The 22,378-nt window shown below is 33.8% G+C and overlaps 1 protein-coding gene across 1 annotated transcript; it reads left to right on the forward strand.

Moving 5' to 3' along the window:
- The first annotated feature begins 17,141 nt into the window (after positions 1-17,141).
- LOC132051670 (probable (S)-N-methylcoclaurine 3'-hydroxylase isozyme 2) lies at positions 17,142-21,471 on the forward strand. Its single transcript, XM_059442838.1, has 3 exons — positions 17,142-17,690; positions 19,810-20,250; positions 20,586-21,471. The coding sequence occupies exons 1-3, from the start codon at positions 17,157-17,159 to the stop codon at positions 21,198-21,200; spliced, it is 1,590 nt and encodes a 529-aa protein (XP_059298821.1). The 5' UTR covers positions 17,142-17,156; the 3' UTR covers positions 21,201-21,471.
- The last annotated feature ends 907 nt before the right edge of the window (positions 21,472-22,378 follow it).

The raw sequence follows: 22,378 nt of genomic DNA on the forward strand, positions 1-22,378 counted from the left end.
CACCGACACTTTTGGAGCGCATGATGAAAGTAGTACTTTGTTGTCTACGTTACGTGGCACTTTGTGGACCGTTGATGGATTGGTCCTCTATGCGCAGGCGTTGGAGACCGTACAACCCACAACTTGCGTAAATATGTACTCCCTCAATCCCAATTTATGTAATATATTTTGACTAATCACGGAATATAAGAAAAAAATTAAAATTTATGGTCTCAAATAAGTCATAGATATTTGTATGATTGTAAATCATTAAAATTTATGGTCTCAAATAAGTCATAGATATTTATATGACTGTAAATCATTGTAAAAAAAAAAATGAGTTAAATTATTTTTAATTATAAAAATATACTCTTTTTTTTTTTGACACACTAAAAAAAATGGAAAAGGGTCAAATATACCCCTTTACTTTAGTTTAATAGTTAAATATACCCTTCGTTAGTCAAAGTAGATAAATATACCCTTTCCGTTAGTCAAAGTAGATAAATATACCCCTTCCGTTAAGAAAGTACACAAATATGCCTCTCAGTTAACAGAATCTCCAATTCTACCATTAATTATTCGATTTAACTTTAAAAAAAAAAAATCATGCCCGACCCGCAAATCAAATTCTTTCCACCCAAATATACCCACCACCACCACAACCGACCCAACACAACCACCACCACCACAACCAGTAAATTCTTCATAACCATCCTTAACCATGTCCTCGGACATCACTGAACAAAACAAAAAAGATCATTCGATCTCAGTAAATACATTAAAATCCCTAATACAGTATTGAATATCATATGCAAAATACCAGAGAAAGCATGATTGTCATCAGTCAAACATGACTATTATAATATTTCACACTTTATAAAATAATTAGGTATCCAACAGAGAGCTTTGGCTTGGAGCAAACTGAGATAAATTTCTTCAAGTATCACTGTATCACATATTCAGGTAGCTAGCAACATTAAAATCAATAAAAATGAAAGCTTTAGGCTCAAAAAGGCTAGAAAATCCCTGACACAAGCCTCCTTTCTAAACAACGGTCCTTCAATCTAAAATTAAAAATTAAAAATCAACAATCTCTTGAAGTTTTAGGCACAAAACAATTGGGGTTGTGGTTAAGGATGGTTATGAAGTATTTACTGGTTGTGGTGGTGGTGATGGTTGTGTTGGGTCGGTTGTAGTGGTGGTGGGTATATTTGAGTGGAAAGAACTTAATTTGCAGGTCGGGCATGATTTTTTTTAAGTTAAATCGGGTAATTAATAGTGGAATTGGGGATTCTGTCGACTGAGGGGTATATTTGTGTACTTTCTTAACGGAAGGAGTATATTTGTCTACTTTGACTAACGGAAGGGGTATATTTATCTACTTTGACTAACGGAGGGTATATTTATCTACTTTGACTAACGGAGGGTATATTTAACTATTAAACTAAAGTAGAGGAGTATATTTGACCCTTTTTCCCAAAAAAAAAAGTATATCACGGGACAAACAGAAACACAGAGTGGACGGCCGTTAGTTGGTAGCGTCTGTTGACTAAAATTATATGAGACGTAAAGAGTAGGGACAAGAGAGTTCCAATTATACTTGCTTAAATTGTTACTGAAAAAATTATGCTTGACTGAATAATGAAAATTTTCTACCATCAAAAGCTGCGGTAAAAATAAAAGTTTTCATCCTTAATAAACAGCCAACAAGAAGACAAAGAGAAGATTCTTTCAGTTGGTAAGCATCCTCTATCTCCAACTCGAGTCACCAAAGAAACAAAAAGGCAAGAAGCCCTTAGGAGAGAAATAAGAAAAATCAGATGTTTTAAATTTGGTTTCTAAAAATTATTTACCTTAAATAGCAAGCGCTTAACCTGAAAACAAACTTAAAGTTCTTACCATTAACTCAAGGACAGATTAAACATTTGAACCGTTGATTTCATTTGTAAAAGTGCACTCAACAGTTATTGCACCCCAAGACATTTGAGCTTGGGTGTATATATATGCATACATATTAAATTAGTCTTATAAAAATCTAACATTGCTATACATGATTTTAGGAGAGGAGCTAACTCTAGAGGCGAATTCAGGAATTGAATTTTATAGGTTCCAAAAAATCTCAAATTAAAAAATAAAATTTTATTAAAAAATGCCAAAGGGAATTGAACCCTCATCGAGAAGGGCAACAAAGCTTTAGGGGATTTCCATTTCTACCTCTGGACTAAGAACTTGCTTTAATTTGTAATGAGGCTCTCAAAATAAATATTGGGTCTAAACGAATATAAATGGAATTCAGAGAACCCCATACAATGTTCTAGATACGCCCCTGCTTGAAATCGCTCACACAAATTCAAATTAGTCAAACCTCAAATTAAGCGGGTACAGACACTAGAAACCAAAAAATTTCTGAATAACAACGAGTTAAGAAAATGTTAATTTGCAACCATGCATATATCAGTATAATTAATTTAACTCTAAAAGAAGTACTACTTCACTATTAACTGACATAAGTTACTGGTCTAGTATTTTTCAAATGAAAATTAGGAGTTAAATTTAGAGAAAATAAAATAAAAATAGTCATACGATAAGTATTAAAATATGCAACTTGGAGAAAAAAGGCGACCCGTAGATTAATTACTAGAACTTTTTAGAGTTTCTTAATCTTTTAGTTTTAGATTATATCCATAATATATGTGTTAGCTAATCGAAGTTGATCATTAATCGATATAATATGGTATAAAAAATAATATGTGTCCATGTATTTTTGAATTTAATAAATGCATGTGAATATCATCGTGTGAGTGATAAAGCTGGTGTTCCGTTGCCCTTCAGCTGCTATTTTAATGTTTGAAATTTGTAGTATTAAATTTGTTAGAATTTTAAAATGGGACACCCTACCGACACTCTTATAGTATATTGATTAAACTGTTTTTGTCATTGTATCTGATCAAGTAGTGGTTTAATTTCATGAAAATCCGTGCGATTAAAGCTTGGATTGTAAACCTACTTCGCAATCTTAATTTTTTAAAGAAAATAAATTAATTTGAGTCCACCAACCATTTGATTGTAAAGCTTCGCGATCTTGATATATACTTTAATTTAGTGTCCACTAATTGTCACTTCTCAATTGACAAGCAATCTTTTCTCGAGAACTAATTAAGTAATTTGATAAGCTAGCAAGTTTTGATTGAACATCTTTGGCTGACATTTAATGATCATTGTGATATAGAATCTGTCCAACCAGCTGCTAACTGCTGCAGTTTCATTGTGACAACTTACCAATTCTTTTAAGAGCAAAAATAACTCTTTGTGATAAACTCAACTCGCTTATTAATAGCCTGTTTGGCCTAACTTAATTTTTTTTCAATTTTTTTTTTTTCAATAAATGCTTATTTTAAAACAAGTAATGTGTTTGGTCAAGCTTGTGGGAGAAAATAAATAATTATGGGGAGTAGCAAAAGCAATTTTTCAGAGCTTGGTCAAACACTAATTGTGGCTCAAAAATACTTTTTAAATTAATTTGTCAAACACAATGTTTTTCGACAAAAATACTTTTGAAAAAAAATACTGTTTAAAATAAAATGATTTTTAAAGCTTGGCCAAACATTTATTTCACAAGTATAATACCAGTAACTACTTAAATAAGTCTGCTATATCTTCCTTTGGACGCTTCAGTGTCATTCCAAACAATCCGATAGATTCATCAAAATATGCATTAACACCTTGAAGAAAAACAAAACCGGTGGGTAATTTAAGTGATGCATTGTTACATGAGTTAGATGTGAACTTAATTAAGATTGAGGTTAAGCTCCATTCATTGACAATATAAGAAAATATTTATATAATCACATCACTTATTACGTAATGACAAATAAATCTTTTGAAACATTACTTGATGATAAACTGATCATAAGATAATGACTAGTCTTATACATAAATTAAAAATAAAAATAATATGAAATCACATAAAAATTATTTACATTATTTGTGCATATAAGTTAAATCCTAGAGTTTATAACAAGTGTGAATCTATGTAAATATAGGATGTCTCAATGTGTGTGTTTATATTAGTATATATACGTACTCGTGAAGTTACCTCTCACCCTCATACATTATCACATGGCAAGGGAGGCATGATTATCTGTACTCAGTATAGCTAATTCTACCATATATATATATATCATCTATATAGTGCAAGAAAATGATTAGCCAACAATATCTCACCACAACAGAGAAACCAACAGCTCCCAGTTCCCAATATGCTAAAGTGACATTGCTTGGGCACCCAATACTACTTAGTGGCTAGTACCTAAAACTGTGGGATCAATTTGGCCGCAGTATCGCCTTCTCTAGCAAATAATTAAACTGCGACATTCACGAGTTCCCCAAAATGGTTTTGATATATGTGTTCCAATTTCAAAGTACCGGTCCATGTTCTAGATGTTGGCATAATTTGGTACGTGAATTTCGATAGGTGACAAATAGGTGGGTCGGGTTGAATTTAGGCAGATAAAAATGAGCTGAGTTAATAAATAGGCGGTGATTCACCCAAAAGTTATTTGGGCTAAAAAGAGCTTTAAAATTGGGAAAATTACATAGGGTACCTACTTAAGATTCTTTATTACAAAATATATAGATAGTTTTTCTTATTTGCAAAACATAACGATATATTACGAAACATGACGGATTTTCATATATTTTTCGTTTTTTTATTTTTTTTTCAGAAAATATATGTTTAAAACAATTTTTTTTTTTTTGCTCAAAGGCTTAAAAAATACCTCAAATTTTTGTGTATGAAATCTGTATGAAATGTGTATGTGTGAGCGAAATTTTTAATATAATTTTCATACACAAAATTGTGTGTGAAAACTTTAAGCCTTGAATATTGTATGAAAGTTGTTACAATGTTGTTGTAGTTGTATTAATTTTCTAGAAATCTAATATGAACTTTATATACGAAGAATGTGAATGAAATTCTAAGTCTTGAGCGAGATATACACATTTCATAGCATTCTCATACATACAAATTTGAGCGTAATGTTTAAGTCTTGATCGAGATATACACATTTCGCACGTTCTTCATACATAAAATTTGAGCGAACGTTTTAACCTTTGAGCAAGATATACACATTTCATACACAAAAAATTGAGCGATTATTTTAAGTCTTGAATGTTGTATCAAAGTTATATAAAATGTTGTTGTAGTTGTATTAATTTTACAGAAATCTAACATGAACTTTATACACGAACATGTGAGCGAAATTTTAAGACTTGAGCGAGATACAAATTTCATACTGTTTTCATACACACAATTTTGAGCGGATTTTTTTAAGCCTTGAACGAGATATACACATTTCATACATTTTTCATACCGTTTCACTTTTCATACACTAAATTTTGAGCAAACTTTTTAAGCCTTGAGCGAGATATACACATTTCATACAACTTTCATACATAAATTTTTGAGCAAAAAAAAATATTTATTTATTTATTTTATAAAAAAACATGTTTTGTATAGGGTTTGTAATGTTATATTTTGTAAATATAAAACTATCGTCACGTTTCGTAAATATTTCTTCTCAAGATGTATATATACGTAGTTGTCCCATAAAATCCTCACCCCCCCCCCCCCCCCCCCGCCACCCCCCACACCAAAACCAAAAACAACTCTTACTAAGTTTTAATTGCTTTATTTGTTCGTTATAATTTTTTATTACCTAATAAAATTATTATTTTTCTTTATTATGGCTATATAAAACATATCAATTTTTTTTTCTAAAAAAGGGAAAAGGACATTGAGAGGCCACCAGCAAAAGAAAAAGGCTAAAAAAGGCCCCATTTTGGGCTTAATACTCTGAGTTGGCCGTTCGGCCCAATGTAATGCCAAGCGCTAGCCGCCCAGCTCATTCACCACAAAAAAAAAATCAGACTTTTTGAGGCGATTGTAGTTGGCACAAAGGATCGAGGTCATCACCAAAAGGTTCTCTACAAAAAAGAACAGGACTATTTGTGGTGACTTTAGTCTCCACTAAAGATCGAAAAGTCGTCACAAAATCGTTAGCTATAAAAGTCGCCACTAAAGATCAACGAAAAAATTCTTGAGCCTTCAAAAAATTATCCCAAAATATGTGTATAATTAGTAAGTATACGTTAATTGAGCTTTCAAGAAGTATCCCAAAAGTATGTGTATATTTAGTAAGTATACGTTAATTGAGCCTTCAAGAAATATCCCAAAACATGTACAAAATGTGTATAATTAATAAGTATACATTTATTAAACAGAAATTATACGTTAATTATACATTTATTAGACACAAATTATACAACAATGACATATTTTCTATACCTATACTTTAGGGACACATATTCTATACGATAATAATACAGTTTCTATACGTGTGATACATTTTTTCTATACATATGCAGTAGTGATACATATTCTATACGATAATGATACAATTTCTATACGTATGATACATTTTCTATACATATACAGTAGTGATACATATACAATAATGATACAGTTTATATACATATGCTGGAATTAGTTGAAAAATGGCTAGAAAATGAAATTATTTTGAAAAGGCTAAAAAATGACTTTTAAGATTCTTGAGCCATCGGGTGTCAATAGTTTAACCCGGATGGCCATTTGTGTCTTTTTCCCTAAAAAGAAAGTATGTTTGAAAATATTTTGACAAAATTTTCCATGAATAGATTTGGGCTAGATATCATCCCAAATTTGATGGGCTGACCTAACAAATGGTGGGTCAACAACCAGCCCAAACTTGGGAGGGGGTTGGCAAATTATGGTCTCATTGGATGATTTTGCCACCTCTGAATTTTCGATAATTGGATCTTCACCATGGTTGGTATAAATTTCAACTTTTTTTTTTTTGTTGTATTTAATATATAAGAAAATACTGAATAGCATATCAGAATCATACTTGTACGCACAACCAGATATATTAAATTATACATAAACGAAAGGTATATTGGCATAATTTTTTTTTTTTTTTTGGTCTTTTTAATTAATCATGTTAGAATTTGTATAGGTTGTACTTAGTGCAGCAATGCATTTATTTTTCTTTGGGAGAGAAAAATCAAGATTGAGAGGTAAGCTACAAACATATGTTAGTGATACTTGATTTGATATTTGTAGCCATTTTAATTATGTTCATAGTTCATACTGTCATACTAAGGGGTGTACTTCACATCAAATTGGATAAATGGAGGGAATTGTGGTATCAGCAACTATGTGGAGCTAGAAATTATGTCTCAACTAAATAGTTCAGAAGTATTAGAAAAGGTGTAAAATCTTGATCAAGATATGATAACTAATGAGACGCACCAGGGTAACAACAATCGTATACCGTACCATTGCAACACGCAGAGAGTGATTAGATCATCACAAACGTAGTTAATGAGAATCTTCTTGGATATGCAAACTTTGTGGAAATTTCTTTGTCAGTTACGAAGGCCATTGACATACTTGAGTCTAAGAATATCAATAGGTTATTTCTACTTCAGAAGCATATTAACGGATTGGCGCTATGAGTGAAGATATTGAATGTCCAAAAAATCAAATATGGAAGCTTGCTTATTGCCAAAGGAACAACATGTATTAAGTTGTAAATGAATCTTCAATAGAAAGGAGGGCAGTCTGGGGTATGAAACATTTGATTCAAGATGAGTTTAGTGGCTAAAGGTTTTACAAAGTGAGAAGGCATATTATAATGAAGTGTTATCTCCAGTGGTGAAACGTCGTTCTATCAGGCTCTTACTAGTTTTGACAACTCTAGTTTTGATGACAACGTTTAATGATTCATATCTAGATCAATAAGATGTGAAATCTATTCTAGCATGGTTTGAAAAAGTCCCCAGGTAGTGGTATTAAAAGATGGGAAAACGACACAGTGTGGCTGCCACAAATCAAAATTTTAATGGCTCAGCTTGTATCATTTGACCCGAACTACACTTTATATCCAAAAAAATGACAAGTTATAGTTAAACCCTAAAATCCCTCCCTTGCTCTCTCTCTTTAGCCCCCTGACTTTCTCTCTCTCATGATTCTCCTTCTCTTCCATCTTCTCACTTCTTATAACCCACCAACGACCACCACCAGTAGTCCACCTGCTTTCTCCTCACCTTTTTTTTTTCTTTTCATGATCTCCCTTCACTTAGAGAAGATGAAAGATAGAGGAAAATAATGGTCACTGCCGGGAAAATATTTTCCTGGTCAAGTTTGTTGGTTCTTCGATGCTCCTTCATTATTTTTACATTGTGTAATTAGTGTATAATAACTGTATAACATGTGTATAATTAGTGTTGTATACATTATACACTGAGTATACATTACTTATATATTTATTATACACAAATTATACAGAAAAATGAGCGTGGAGAATTACAGTGGCTACGATGGGTACTCATAAAAATGTATATAACCAGTATATATATTGTACGAAAAGTGTATCTTCACTGTATATATTACATTTACACTATTTTTCAACATCCAGTGCTCATACAATTTGTATACACTATATATATGAAGTGTATAAATAGTGTATAATGCATACATGCAGTGAATATACAACTTATAGCATGCAAATACAACTTCTTTTTTTTTGGGTCAAAAATATGATTTACAGATGGTTGAAGAGAATCTATGAATTCATTGAAGAACATGGACCTAAGAACCTTGTTATAGTGTTTTGTGCTTCTTTTTGGCTATGATATATTCGTTGATTTTATGTGTCAATATATCACCGGAGTGGCCACTTATGTAGGGAAAATGACACAGTGTGGCTGCCATAAGTTTTAATGGCCCAGCTTTGTATCATTTGACTCGAAATACGCTTTGGGTCCAAAATATTGACAAGTTATAGTCAAATCCTAAAATCCCACTGTTTCTCCCTAGCCTCTCTTTCAGTCGCCTCACTTTCTCTCTCTCACGCTTCTCCTTCTCTTCTCATCTTCTCACTTCTTCCACCCACCACTACTAACGACCACCACCACTCCATCTGCTTTCTCCTCCCCTTTTTTTTCTTTTCATGGTCTGCCTATTTCACTTAGAGTAGATGAAAGATGGAGAAAAACAATGGTTACTTCCAGAGAAGATATTTTTTGGTCAAATTTGTCGATTTTTTGGTGCTCCTTCATTTATAAATTCTGTAATTAGTGTATAATATGTGTAGTGTGTATACATTATACACACTGAGTATACATTTATTATACACAAATTATACAGAAAATGGGCATGGAGGATTATAGTGGCTACGGTGGGTACTGATAAAAATGTATATAATTCATACATATATATTGTATGAAAAGTGTATCTACGTACATAATTACATGTACACTATTTATAAATATTCAGTATTCATGTGATTTGTATACACTATATATATGAAATGTATATATAGTGTATAATACATACATGCGCACGCATATTCAACTTATAACATGGATATTCGACTTTTATTTTTTGTCATGAAAATGAGAGACAGATGGTGAAGAGAAAATCTATGAATTCGTTGAAGAACATGGACCTCAACACCTTGTTGTAGTGCCTTGTGGTTCTTTTTGGCTGCGATATGTTCATTGATTTTATGTTTCTACCCGGTTGTCAATATGTTCATCCGGGTGACTATTTGTGTACTTGTCTCAATAGGGAAAGCTGGGCTCATTTTCCTTGCGACAATAAAAGGTTTGAGATCGAAGTAAGATCCATTAGGGCCTGTTTGGACATGATTTCAAATTAGGTTGATTTGAAGTTGAAATTTTGTTTGGACATGCAATTTAGATTTGTTAAGTTGTATTTTTTCATTTTTTTGTGTGGAGTGCCCTTCAAATGCCTTTGGTCTTTAATTTTTGCCCCTCAAATTTGTGGTCTTTAATTTTTATCCCTTTTGCCTAATACCATGAGGTTTTGGGATTCTAACCCCGGCTCAGTAAAAAAAAAGAAAAAAAAAAAAGATAATTTCACAAGGCAGAGTTTTCTAGCAATGTTAGGCCTGTTCGGGCCAAAGTTAAGCCTCAAGGCAGATTTTTGCCTTAAAGTAGAGTTTTGGTATGCCCGAAGGCAAAACTCTACCTTGAAACTCTGCCTGAAGGTATGAGGCAGAGTTTTGCAGGAAAATCTCTGCCTTGCGAATCCAAACTCTACGTTGCGATTTATTTTTTAAAATTTTTTACTGAGCGGGGATTCGAACTAGAAACCAAGGGGTCTAATGAGCAAAAATTAAAGACCACCAATTTAATGGGCAAAAATTAAAGATCACCCCAAAATAAGGGCATTCTTGCGAATTGCCCTTATTTTTCTCATAAACATGAAAACCCCACAATTGTGAAAACTATCAAAACTTCCGAACACTTATACAATCTTACCAAAATGAGCAAATCATAGTTCACAAACAAGGTATCAGCATATCCTAATGCGCAACATTAATAAATTATGTATTTCGATCCATATTCCTTTTATAAATAAATGCTCGTGACTACATGTTATTATAAACTTTCAAATACACAATTTTTACAAATATCCAATTTCAAAAAAAATCAATTATAGCTATTCTTTAATAATTCTTCCTCATGGTACGGACAATCTTTTTACGTCTAGCATGAGTCTTTTTTTAGTAAATGTAAGTTGATGTTTTTTTTATTTATATTTTTTTTTAATTTTTTTTTTACAAAATATAAACTTATGGGTTAAGTTTTACATTTTAAAAAAATTGAAATCATGTTTTGGAATTCCAAATCCTACTTTTTGAAGAATTTGGGATTTGTGTAGGAGAATGAAACTAAGGGGACTAAACTGTACACACTCAAAGTATTTAGTATTAAGTATAAATATGAGTATATATATGTGTAATGGTATCAGATGTAAAAGATAATAAGAAAAGATGATTCAAGCCCAATTTCTCCTCTTTCTCTCTCTTGTATGAATGTATTCTGTTCATCTCTAATCCGGTCTTTTTCAAGTTAATTCTTCACAATTACTGATTGTTCCGCTGCTACAATTCGATAAACCAAGATCAGTGATAGTTCGTTTCAATTTGTAACCTAGGGTTTTGAAATTGCAAGAAATTGAAGATACAAGAAATTGAGCAACACAATGACAAGAGAAGGATTGGTAAACTCAACACTGCCCGATGTTGCAAACAATGTGAACTCAACACTGCCTAATGCTGCAAACAATGTGAAAAATACGCAAAATGATCAAGGTACAAGTTCCACTCAATCTACAAATATAGGGTTAGATATTGATTATAATCACCCTCTGTATTTGTCACCTGCTTATCAAAGTGGAATTCAAATTATATCGTTTCAATTAACTGGAATCGAAAACTATTCAATCTCGTACAGATCGATGCGTATTGCGTTACTAGGAAGAAATAAACTAGGGTTAGTAGACGGTTCATGTTGTAAGGATAAGTTTGACGAATCCATGTGGCAAAGATGGGAACGTGTGAATGCTATTGTTCTATCCTGGATACTAGGATCTGTAGAGAAAGCTATGCTAGGAGGAATTATGTGTGCAACTTGTGCACAATCTGTTTGGGTTGATCTGTATGAGATATTTCACAAAATAGATGGTTCTAGAACCTTCAATGTGTATAAGGAAATTGCTACTAGTACCCAAGGTACAACCTCTGTAAGTGCGTATTTCTCTAGGTTAAAGGATTTATGGGAAGAATTTGAAGTATTAATTCCCATTCCAAGTTGTAACTGTGAGAAGACTAAGGAGTTTGTGATGCATTTACAAAAATTGAAGCTATTCCAATTTTTAATGGGTCTAAATGAGAGTTACAATCAAACTAGAAGTCAGATTCTGTTAATGTGTCCGATGCCTACAATAAATCAAGTATATGCTATGGTGTCTAGTGATGAGGGGAAAAAGTCACTTGCTGCAGCATCAGTATACATGGGAAATAATTCTAGTAATGTGAGTAATGTGGAATTAGCAATGTACTCAAGGCATAAAGGTCTTTGGAAATCAGAAATTCAAGAGAAGCTTTACGATCCTCAACAAGCAAAGGACAACCGAGGGTTATCGGAAATATGCAGAATGAAGAATCATTCAATTGAGAAGTGTTATAAAGTGGTTGGCTATCCTCAAGACTACAGACCTAAGAAGAAAGTGTATAGTCAAGGTTCTGAGAATAACTATAAACAACAATGAGGATCCAACAATTATCAGAACAATCACACTGGAAGGTCAGTCGCTTACAATGCAATTGCTGAAGGTGAAGGACAGTCTAACATGATAAATTATGGACAAGTGCAAAAGAGTAATATGTACTCTCAACCTACAAATAGCACAGAGGCAATTCAAAGTCAGGGAATGCAGATGGGACCTTATCCATATGGTTTCTCCAAAGGACAATATGAGCAAATTGTCAACATTCTGAAAGGTAAAGGGGCAGAGAATGATACTGCTCTCTCAGCTGTGGCTGCAAGTATTCAACATTTCCTGTTTATTAAATAAGAGTGATTCTGCATTATTAGTGTCTAATAATCTAAAACAGTGGATTATAGATACAGGGGCTACCAATCACATGGTAGCTGATAAGACCTTACTAAATGATAATTCAGTTATTCAAGTTAAAACACCTAAAATGGTGCATTTGCCTAATGGTGAAGTTACTACTGTAACACATACTAGATCTAGTACAATTTCAAAAAGAAGTACCCTCACAAATATGTTTCACATTCGCCAGTTTTAATATAATCTCATGTCTGTTTCTCAAATAACCAGAGAATTAAATTGTTTTGTTTCCTTCTTTCCTGATTTCTGTATGTTTCAGGATCTTTACACTGGGAGGGTGAAGGAGATTGGTAGGCTTGAAAATGGGCTATACATTCTTATCAATGAATCTCACAAGCAGAAAAGGATAGTAGCCTTTACAACAAGTTCTGAATCTCCAACTGGTAACAGTAAACAGTTTACTAATACTGAAATAACACTGTGGCACAAAAGACTTGGTCACATATCTGCTAGTTCATTGAATAAGCTGCTACATGTAAGCATAAAGTCAATTACTAAAATGCTTGGCAGCTGTATTGTTTGTCCTTGTGCAAAACAATGTAGACAGAAATTTCCTTCAAGTTCTATCACAACTAATGCCGTGTTTGATATGTTACATATGGATGTATGGGGACCATACAAAGTGGCCACTCATGATGGAAACAAGTTTTTCTTAACTATAGTAGATGATTTCTCTAGGATGACTTGGGTGTTTTTATTAAAATTGAAGTCTGATGCGTGTGTAGTTATACGATATTTCCTTAGTTATGTCCAAACTCAGTTTAACACCCTTTGTTAAGTGTGTTAGAACAGATAATGGAACAGAGTTCCTTAATCATGTATGCGATGAGCTGTTTAAAAGCTTAGGTATCATTCATCAAACCAGTTGTGTCTATACTCCTCAACAAAATGGAGTTGCTGAAAGAAAGCATAGACATATACTGGAAGTAACAAGGGCCATAAGGTTCCAAGGGAAAATTCCCATAAAATTTTGGGGACTGTGTGTACAAACAGCAGCCTACCTTATAAACGGAATGCCAAGTGTAGTTATTAAAAATAAATCTCCTTATGAGATGCTTTGTAATAAAATGCCAAAATTAGAACATCTGAGAGTAATAGGATGTTTAAGCTTTGCCAAAAGACTACAAGAAACTGATAAAATGTTGTCTAGGTCTAGAATATCAGTGCTGATGGTACACTCTGCTATACAAAAAGGCTATGTTTTGTATGATATGGAAGACAGAAACCTCTTTGTAAGCAGGGATGTGTTATTTAGAGAGGATGTCTTTCCCTTTGAAACTGGAATTTCTACAACTCATTCTACAATAACAGGTAGAGCACCTAACAGTATACAAAATGAGTGGTATCTGGGAGATCATATAGGGACTGAGTACAATAAACAAAGTACTAACTTAAGAGAATCAAGTCAAAATAATTCAACAAGGATCAGGGAGAATGTGATGGATATGTCTCTAAATGAAGTCTCCAGTCCTGATTATATGGAGAACTCATTAGCTACAAGTCCATTAACTAACCAACATAATTCTCAACCTCCACTTCTAGTTACATCAGATTCAGTTGCAGAACAACCTATGAGACAATCTAGTAGGCCTAAGAAAACACCAACTTGGATGAAAGATTTTGTATCACTGAACATTACTAAAGATGTAGCTTATCCTATAATAAACAACATGTCATATTAAGGACTATCTTCTAGGTACAAACTGTACCTAGTTGCAATGTCTAGTGTTACTGAACCTAGAACATATGCAGAAGCAATAAAAGACCCAAGATTGGTCCAAGCAATGCAGACAGAAATAGAAGCTTTAGAAGGTAATCAGACATGGGCAACAGTCCCTCTTCCTCAAGGTAAACAACCTATTGGTTATAAATGGATATATAAAATTAAGTACTTGGCTAATGGTGAAATAGAAAGATTTAAAGCTAGATTAGTAGCCAAAGGATATAGCCAAAAGGAAGGAATTGATTACCAAGAAACCTTTTCCCCTGTAGTCAAAATGAAAACAGTTAGGACTGTACTGTCCTTAGTAGCTATAAATCAGTGGCATGTACACCAAATGGATGCATACAATGCTTTCTTACAAGGTGACTTGTATGATGAAATTTACATGGAATTACCCCAAGGTTTCAAGAGTCAGGGGGAGAACATGGTATGAAGACTCTTGAAATCATTATATGGACTTAAACAAGCTCCAAGACAATGGAATGCTAAACTAATAGAAGCATTGATAAAAGCACAGTTTAAACAAAGTCACTATGATCACTCCTTGTTCATAAAACAAACTGAAAGGGGAATTACTATAATCCTTGTATATGTAGATGATATGTTAGTTACAGGAAGTAGTTTACAGTTAATTAAAGAAGCAAAAGAAATGTTACAGGAAGCATTCAAGGTAAAAAATCTAGGGGAACTTAAATACTTTCTTGGTATTGAGTTTGCTAGAACTGATAAAGGAATTTTAATGCATCAAAGGAAATATGTGATGGAGTTAATAGCTGAAACTAGATTATCAGCAGCTAAGCCTGCAATCACTCCTATAGCTACTAACTTAAAGTTGACTAGTAAGGAGTATGATGAGCATGAAAGACTAGCTGATAAAACTTGTTCAAAGAAAGCTGGAAAGAATACAGTAACTGATAGATTAGCTGATCAAGGAAAATATCAAAGAATTATAGGGAAATTATTATACCTTACAATGACCAAGCCAGATATAGCATACAGGGTACAAACTTTGAGTCAATTTTTACAACAACCTAAATAGTCTCACATGGAATCTGCTATTAGAATCATCAGGTATCTAAAGAATCAGCCTGGGCAAGGAATTCTATTAACTAGCAAGAACAGTCCTGTATTGACTGCTTACTGTGATGCTGATTGGGCATCCTGTCCTATATCCAGAAGATCTGTCACTATATATCTTGTCAAACTAGGAGATTCTTTGATCACTTGGAAATCAAAGAAACAAACAACTGTGTCTAGAAGCTCTGCAGAGTCTAAGTATAGGAGTTTAGCTTCTACCATCTCTGAACTTATATGGCTAATTGGTCTACTTAAAGAATTTGGAGTCAACAATCAAGAGTCAGTAAAAGTCTTTTGTGATAACAAAGCTGCATTACAAATAGCAGCCAACCCGGTATATCATGAAAGGACAAAGCACATAGAAATAGATTTTCACTTTATAAGGGAAAAAATTGTTCAAGGCTTGGTATCCACTGAATACATTTCCACTCTTGAACAGCCAGCTGATATCCTAACTAAAGGATTAACCAAGAAGCAACATGAATATCTAATGACCAAACTAGGTATGTTGAACATTTTTCAAGTACTCCCTACCTAGTTTGAGGGGGAGTGTAGGAGAATGAAACTAATGGGACTAAACTGTACACACTCAAAGTATTTAGTATTAAGTGTAAATATGAGTATATATATGTGTAATGGTATCAGATGTAAAAGATAATAAGAAAAGATGATTCATGCCCAATTTCTCCTCTTTCTATATCTTGTACGAATGTATTCTATTCATCTCTAATCCGGTCTTTTTCAAGTTAAGTCTTCACAATTACTGAATGTTCCGCTGCTACAATTCGATAAACAACAATTTGAAATCATGATATGAAGTTGAAGTTGAAATTTTGGGCAAATTTCATTAACAAACGCTAATTTGAAATTGAAATATAAAAACATGATTTCAAATCGCATGGCCAAATGACTACTTAAATTCGACAGAGGATTTAAGAAACCTCTCTGATTTAAACTTGGAGGATTCATACAAATTAATGTAGGGTCTGACCCTGCTGAACGGTAAATTGTACTATGCATTTTTTCCTCGTTCCAAGTGATATATCCATAGTTGCGTGTATCACTTGTCCAATTGATTAGGATGCATTTTAAGTGGAGTAGATCAGCCAAAATGATACACTTCTCCGGTTCTCCGAAACAGAAGAAAGCAGTAGCGTTTGTTGGAAAAACAGATTTTAGTTTCATAAAGTCAAACTAAAACGTGTTAACTAAAACAAAAGGACAATCCAATTACGTATATTTACCAACAACTAATTAAACAATTGATAAATGTTGCATGTAATAATCATCAAGAGATCCGAAATTACGACAATGTAATCAAAATGTACTTGTCAGAAAATGACGGTGTCTTGGCATGGCAAAGTGAACAAAATTGATTTCTCAGAAAATGAACGAAAGAATTAAAAAATGAGCCGTATATCAAAAGATAATAGATTCGTATCCTTCGTCCGAAACTAATGATATTTTGCATAAGGAAATAATGCATGAATAATGTCATCGTGGACAACAAATCTTCTGCGATAAGATTCTTAATTTTTTCTCCTATATTGACTAGTGATTTATGGTGGAGCAAATGGTTATCCTCTTTCCAATGAATTCGTCTATTATACCCTGAATTTTGATAGTCTTTTGTTGTGCGTCCTCAACGTTTTATAAGACATTGTTCGAGTTTTTAAGGAAAAGAACTAAAGACAAACGAAAATTAAACATATTGTAGAAATAACTGTTCCCCTAATCAAAGGATGTCAGCAATGTACATTAACAATGTTATTTAGGTTATCGATCAACCTCAACAAATAGCAAAGAAATTAAAGTCGTAGCCCTCTATATATGGAGGCCGCCTTAGGTACTACTAAATGCAGAGTTAGGATAAACACACGGAGAACAGAAATTCATCCTATAATGCTCAAAACAGGCGAAATGATCGATTACTTATTCACTCCAATTCTACTTTATATTTTTCTTGTAATCACGTTTAAGTATTTATTTTCATTAAGAAATAGATTACCACTTCCTCCAGGTCCATTCTCATGGCCATTGATAGGAAATTTATTCCAGGTAGATCAAAAACGTCCTCATGCTGCTTTAGCAAAGCTAGCCCAAGCTCATGGCCCTGATTTAATGTCCATAAGATTCGGTACACGACTCGTGGTTGTTGCTTCTTCCCGTGCAGCTGCTGCTGAAGTTCTCAAAACCAATGATCGTATGCTCTCTGGTCGCTACGTTGCTTGTCATATTCGAGTCAAGGGATCGAGACTTCACAATTTATCAACTGGATTATTAGAGGAGTGTGATGAATATTGGAAAAGTATCCGAACAATATATAGGGCTGAGCTTTTCTCAACAAAAGCTCTGGAATCAAAGGTAAGGGTGTCAAATGAGCGGGATGGCATGAATTTGAGCGGGTCAAAATGAGCTGAGTTAATAATTGGATGGGTCAATAGTTACTTCGGCTGGGGTTGGCTAAAATGGACTAAAAAGCGGGTCATAACCCAACCCGCTCAATTCTTACGAAGCGTTTCTTCTTTTAAAGTTTTTAAGTACCTAATAAAACCATTTTTTTTTGGGAAAAGGACATTGTATGTCTATTCAGCCAAACTAATCCCACATTTAACTACTGTTTGGGCTTAATCCCACTAGGTGTCTGGTCGGCCCAAATTAATGCCAAAAAACATTTTTTTGCGCGGATTGCCCTTCTTTTGGGGTGGTCTTTAAATTTTGCCCCTCATATTTGTGATCTTTAAATTATGCCCCTCATATTGTTGGTCTTTAATTTTTGCCCTTCGCATTGCAACTCTGAGTGTTCGACGAAATCACGGGTTCGAGTTCGAACCCCCGCTCAAGCATAAATTAAAAAAAAAAAAAATACAAGGCTAGGTTTGGATCGATCTGGCATATACTTGTTAAGGAATTACCAAATTTATCTTGGGACCGCATACTCATGCCTAAGGGCGAGACTTGGCATAAGTATGCGGTAAGCATAACTTTGGTAATTCCTTAACAAGTTTATGCCGGTGGGGGCATACTTTTAATGGGCAAACTTTTATCTTTCGGACCGACATAAACTTGTGAAGGAATTCCCAAAGTTATGCCGGACCCAGCATACTTATGCCAAGTCTGCCCATAAGGCATAAGTATGTCGGGTCCGGCATAAGTTTGGTAATTCCTTAACAAGTTTATGCCGGTGGGGGCATACTTTTAATGGGCAAACTTTTATGCCGGACCCGGCATAAACTTGTGAAAGAATTACCAAAGTTATGCCGGGCCCGGCATACTTATGCAAGTCTACCCATAAGGCATAAGTATGCGGACGTATAACTTTGGTAATTCCTTCACAAGTGTATCTTGATGGGGCATAGCGAAATTTAAACTCTGCCTTGCGAATTTTTTTTTAAATTTTGACTGTGTGGGGGTTCGAACCTGGAACCCATAGGATTTAGCCGAAGGGCAAAATTTAAAGATTTCAAATATAAGGGGCAAAATTTAAAGACCACCCCAAAAGAAGGGCAATTCTGCGAATTGCCCGCCAAAAAATGGCCGGTCGGCCCAAAATAATGCCAAGGCTGGCCTGCCCAACAACCTAGGCACTTAAAAAAAAAAGACTTTTAAGTCGCCACAAAAACGTCGCCACTAAAGGGCTGCTACAACATATATACATATGTGGAATTATATATACACTTTATATACAAGAATTATACATTTTATATACATATGCTGGAATTAATCATACATTTATTATACATAAATTATACGTTAGTTATACATTTATTATACACATATTATACAATAATTATATGATATTTATTTTTAACATATACAATAGTGATACATATTATATACCACAATGATACGGTTTCTATAATACATTTTTTATACGTATGGTATACTTTTTATACAAGACTGATACAATTTATATACACATGGTAAAATTATATGTACACTTTTTATACAAAAATGATACATATTATATACAAAAATGATACAATTTTCTATTCCTTACAGTATTCTGACCGTGTCGATACACATTATATACACAAATGATATATTATATACAAAAATGATACATACCTTAGTGATTCATATTTTATACGGTTCTATACATTCGTATAGGTGAATCGATACATATTTTATACACAAATGACACATATTATATATAAAAATCGCCTCAAACATTTTTGTGTTTGGGTTTTTATTTGAAAATTGTCTTATTTAAGTTTTGGCTAATGGATGAGATTAGTTTAATTGATGCATTTTGGGTTTGGGAAAACTTGGGCTAGAGGGTGGGATTATTTATGGCCGACTGGCCATATATGTCGTTTTCCCTTTTTTTTTCCTTTCTTTTTTATCAAGATTTCTCATGGGTCAATTTGGGCAATGGTGAAATGAGTTGGACTGAATTGGGCTGACCTAATTATCAGCTCAAACTTGGGCGGGTAGGGTGGATCATATTTTCATGAGCTAATTTTGTCACCTTTAATTGCAGGTAAGTATGAGGGAGAACAAAGTCACTGAAATGATACAACATTTGGCTAAAACACAATTAGGCCAAGTGATTAAGATCAGGGACGTGGTTTTTGTGACCGCTTTAAACGCATTGGGTAATTTGATTCTTTCAACAGATTTAATTGATTTTGAAGGCAAAGGCGTGGGTGAAAGAATGAAAAAGGACGCGAGCAGATACACAATGTTGGCTGCGACCCCGCAGTTAGCAGATTTGTATCCAATCTTAGGACTTTTTAGTAAGGACTTCCAGGGAACATATAAGAAACTTATGGTTTTGTTCAATAAAATTTGTGATGTTTGGACCGGAATTGTACAGGACAGAAGAAATAGGGACAGCCAACCTTCTTTGGGTTCTATGGATTTTGCAGATGCTTTGGTTAAAAATGGTTACACTGATACACAGATCGATGCATTGCTTGTGGTGCGTCACCTTTCCTCTTCACCTATTTTCACGTATTTGCACTTCAAGTAGCCCGATGGATAAAAAAAAAAGAAAAAAAAAAAAGGAATTAGCTACGAACTTATTCGCTAATCTGTCACTAAATCACTCATAGGTAACAATTTTTTTTATAATCTGTCGCTAATCCGTCATTAAATAGGATCAGCGACGAGTTTTTCTATTTAGCTACAGAATTTGCCCAATGTCAATTCCTGTCTTTTTAGCAGTGAATACATCATTGGGTTGTAGTACTAAAAAAATAAAATATACATGCGTACTAACTCATCAAGTGTTACAATTTCTATTCCTTCATTCAGGAAACATTTGGAGCTGGTACAGAGTCTACAACTGCTACAAGTGAATGGATGCTTGTCGAACTCCTAAGAAATCGACAAGCCTTACAAAAACTCAAGGATGAACTCGAAGAAGTAGTCGGAGGTAAGAACGTTATAAGGGAATCTGACTTGCCAAATTTACCGTACTTGGAGGCTTGTTTTAAGGAGACATTAAGGTTGCATCCTCCAGGACCTTTGCTACTTCCTCACCGTGCTGTGCAAACATGTGAAGTCATGGGTTATAGAATTCCAAAAGACACACAAGTAATGGTAAATATGTGGGCAATTGCGAGGGATCCTAAGAACTGGGACTATCCTTCTTGCTTCAAGCCCGAAAGATTTCTCAATTCGAAAATGGATTACATAGGGAGATATTTTGAGTATATCCCATTTGGTTCAGGAAGGAGAATGTGTGCTGGACAACCTCTGGCTTCCAGGTTTGTTCCCTTAGTTGTTGCTTCTTTGATCCATGAGTTTGATTGGTTTCTGCCAAATGACATTGATTCAGCTCAGATTGACATGGATGAGATATTGGATATCACAATGTTTAAGAATGATCCACTTCTTGTAATTCCTAAATTGAGGAAAAGAGCATAAGAGTGAAGAAAAGAAGTTGATGATATTGTAAAACTCGTTATCATTATATGGGTGTGTGATTACATCATGTACTTGTTCGTGTTGTTCATCTATTGTTACGTACTCAAATAATAATTACACATTAATGAATCAACGAATTGTATTTCTTGCTATTCATTTTGTTGTACATTGTGTATGTAAATGTACAAAGAAAGTATGGATTTGAGATCTATAGCTAGTTGGTTACAAGAATCTATGAAAATGTTATCATTTGTTCTCATCTTTTCTAACAGTCCCATGCAAACTGGAAGTTTTTCTCTTAGAAACTGAAAGCGAGTCAAAGCCAAAAGTTCTATAATTAAGTTGTCTTCAATTTGATCAGCGGAAGAGATGAAATTGAATTATTTGTTACGGGAAAAATGAAAATAAATGTGTGTTACGGTTCACTTTTACGCGAGGCGTAAAAACTAATTCGAAGTTGTGGACTCTTTTGGATTTATTTGTTTTTAGAGTCGCCACTATTTTATTAAGGGAAATTAGGAAAACCAAGTTAAAAGAGTTTAGTCAAGCAAGAGATAAATCCTTTTTAAATCAGAGTTCGAGGTAACGGTTCTGGTGATTTCTCGCGAAAGGCATTAGACACCCCGATATTAAGAATCCGTAGAATACGGTTGACCTTCGAACTTCATGATTTGTTGTTTATTTGCTTAAAAAGAGTTTAAAATCTTGTATACAAAGTCATGGCGTATCATTTGAATTATTTTGGCAAAAAGTCCTTTATTTGACAAGAGTTGAGTTTCTTTCTTGAAAAATTCATATAAGGCCCGAATGGTCATTTCATATTTTTCAGACACAAACACACTCGAGGTTTCCCCTTGAATAGAGTTCAACTTAACTTGGTCATAAATGCTATGTCCTATTCTTATACTTATAAGTTTTAAAATGCTCCAGGTACATCCCCTTTGTAAATATGCCATTAAAGGTTAATACAAGTTAAAAAATGACCATTTTTCTTATAAGTCTTTTAAGGATAGAAAAAAGTCCACCATATTCTCACTTAAGACCCCTCAAACTTGTATCTAATAGAATTCCTCTTGTTTATTTCACTTTAGGTGGGCTTGAGCCAAAAACAGGTTTTAGAAAAGAAAATTTACTTGTCATAGTTATCTCTAAGACCTATTTAAGAATAATAACTACCT

The sequence above is a fragment of the Lycium ferocissimum genome, chromosome 4, assembly GCF_029784015.1.
Source record: "Lycium ferocissimum isolate CSIRO_LF1 chromosome 4, AGI_CSIRO_Lferr_CH_V1, whole genome shotgun sequence".
Lineage (NCBI taxonomy): Eukaryota > Viridiplantae > Streptophyta > Magnoliopsida > Solanales > Solanaceae > Lycium > Lycium ferocissimum.

Coding starts and splice junctions, on each gene's coding strand:
- LOC132051670 (XM_059442838.1), top strand. CDS start 17,157: ATGGAGGCCGCCTTAGGTACTACTAAATGCAGAGTTAGGATAAACACA. Junction 17,691..19,809: donor CAAAAGCTCTGGAATCAAAG/GTAAGGGTGTCA, acceptor CTTTAATTGCAG/GTAAGTATGAGGGAGAACAA. Junction 20,251..20,585: donor AGATCGATGCATTGCTTGTG/GTGCGTCACCTT, acceptor TCCTTCATTCAG/GAAACATTTGGAGCTGGTAC.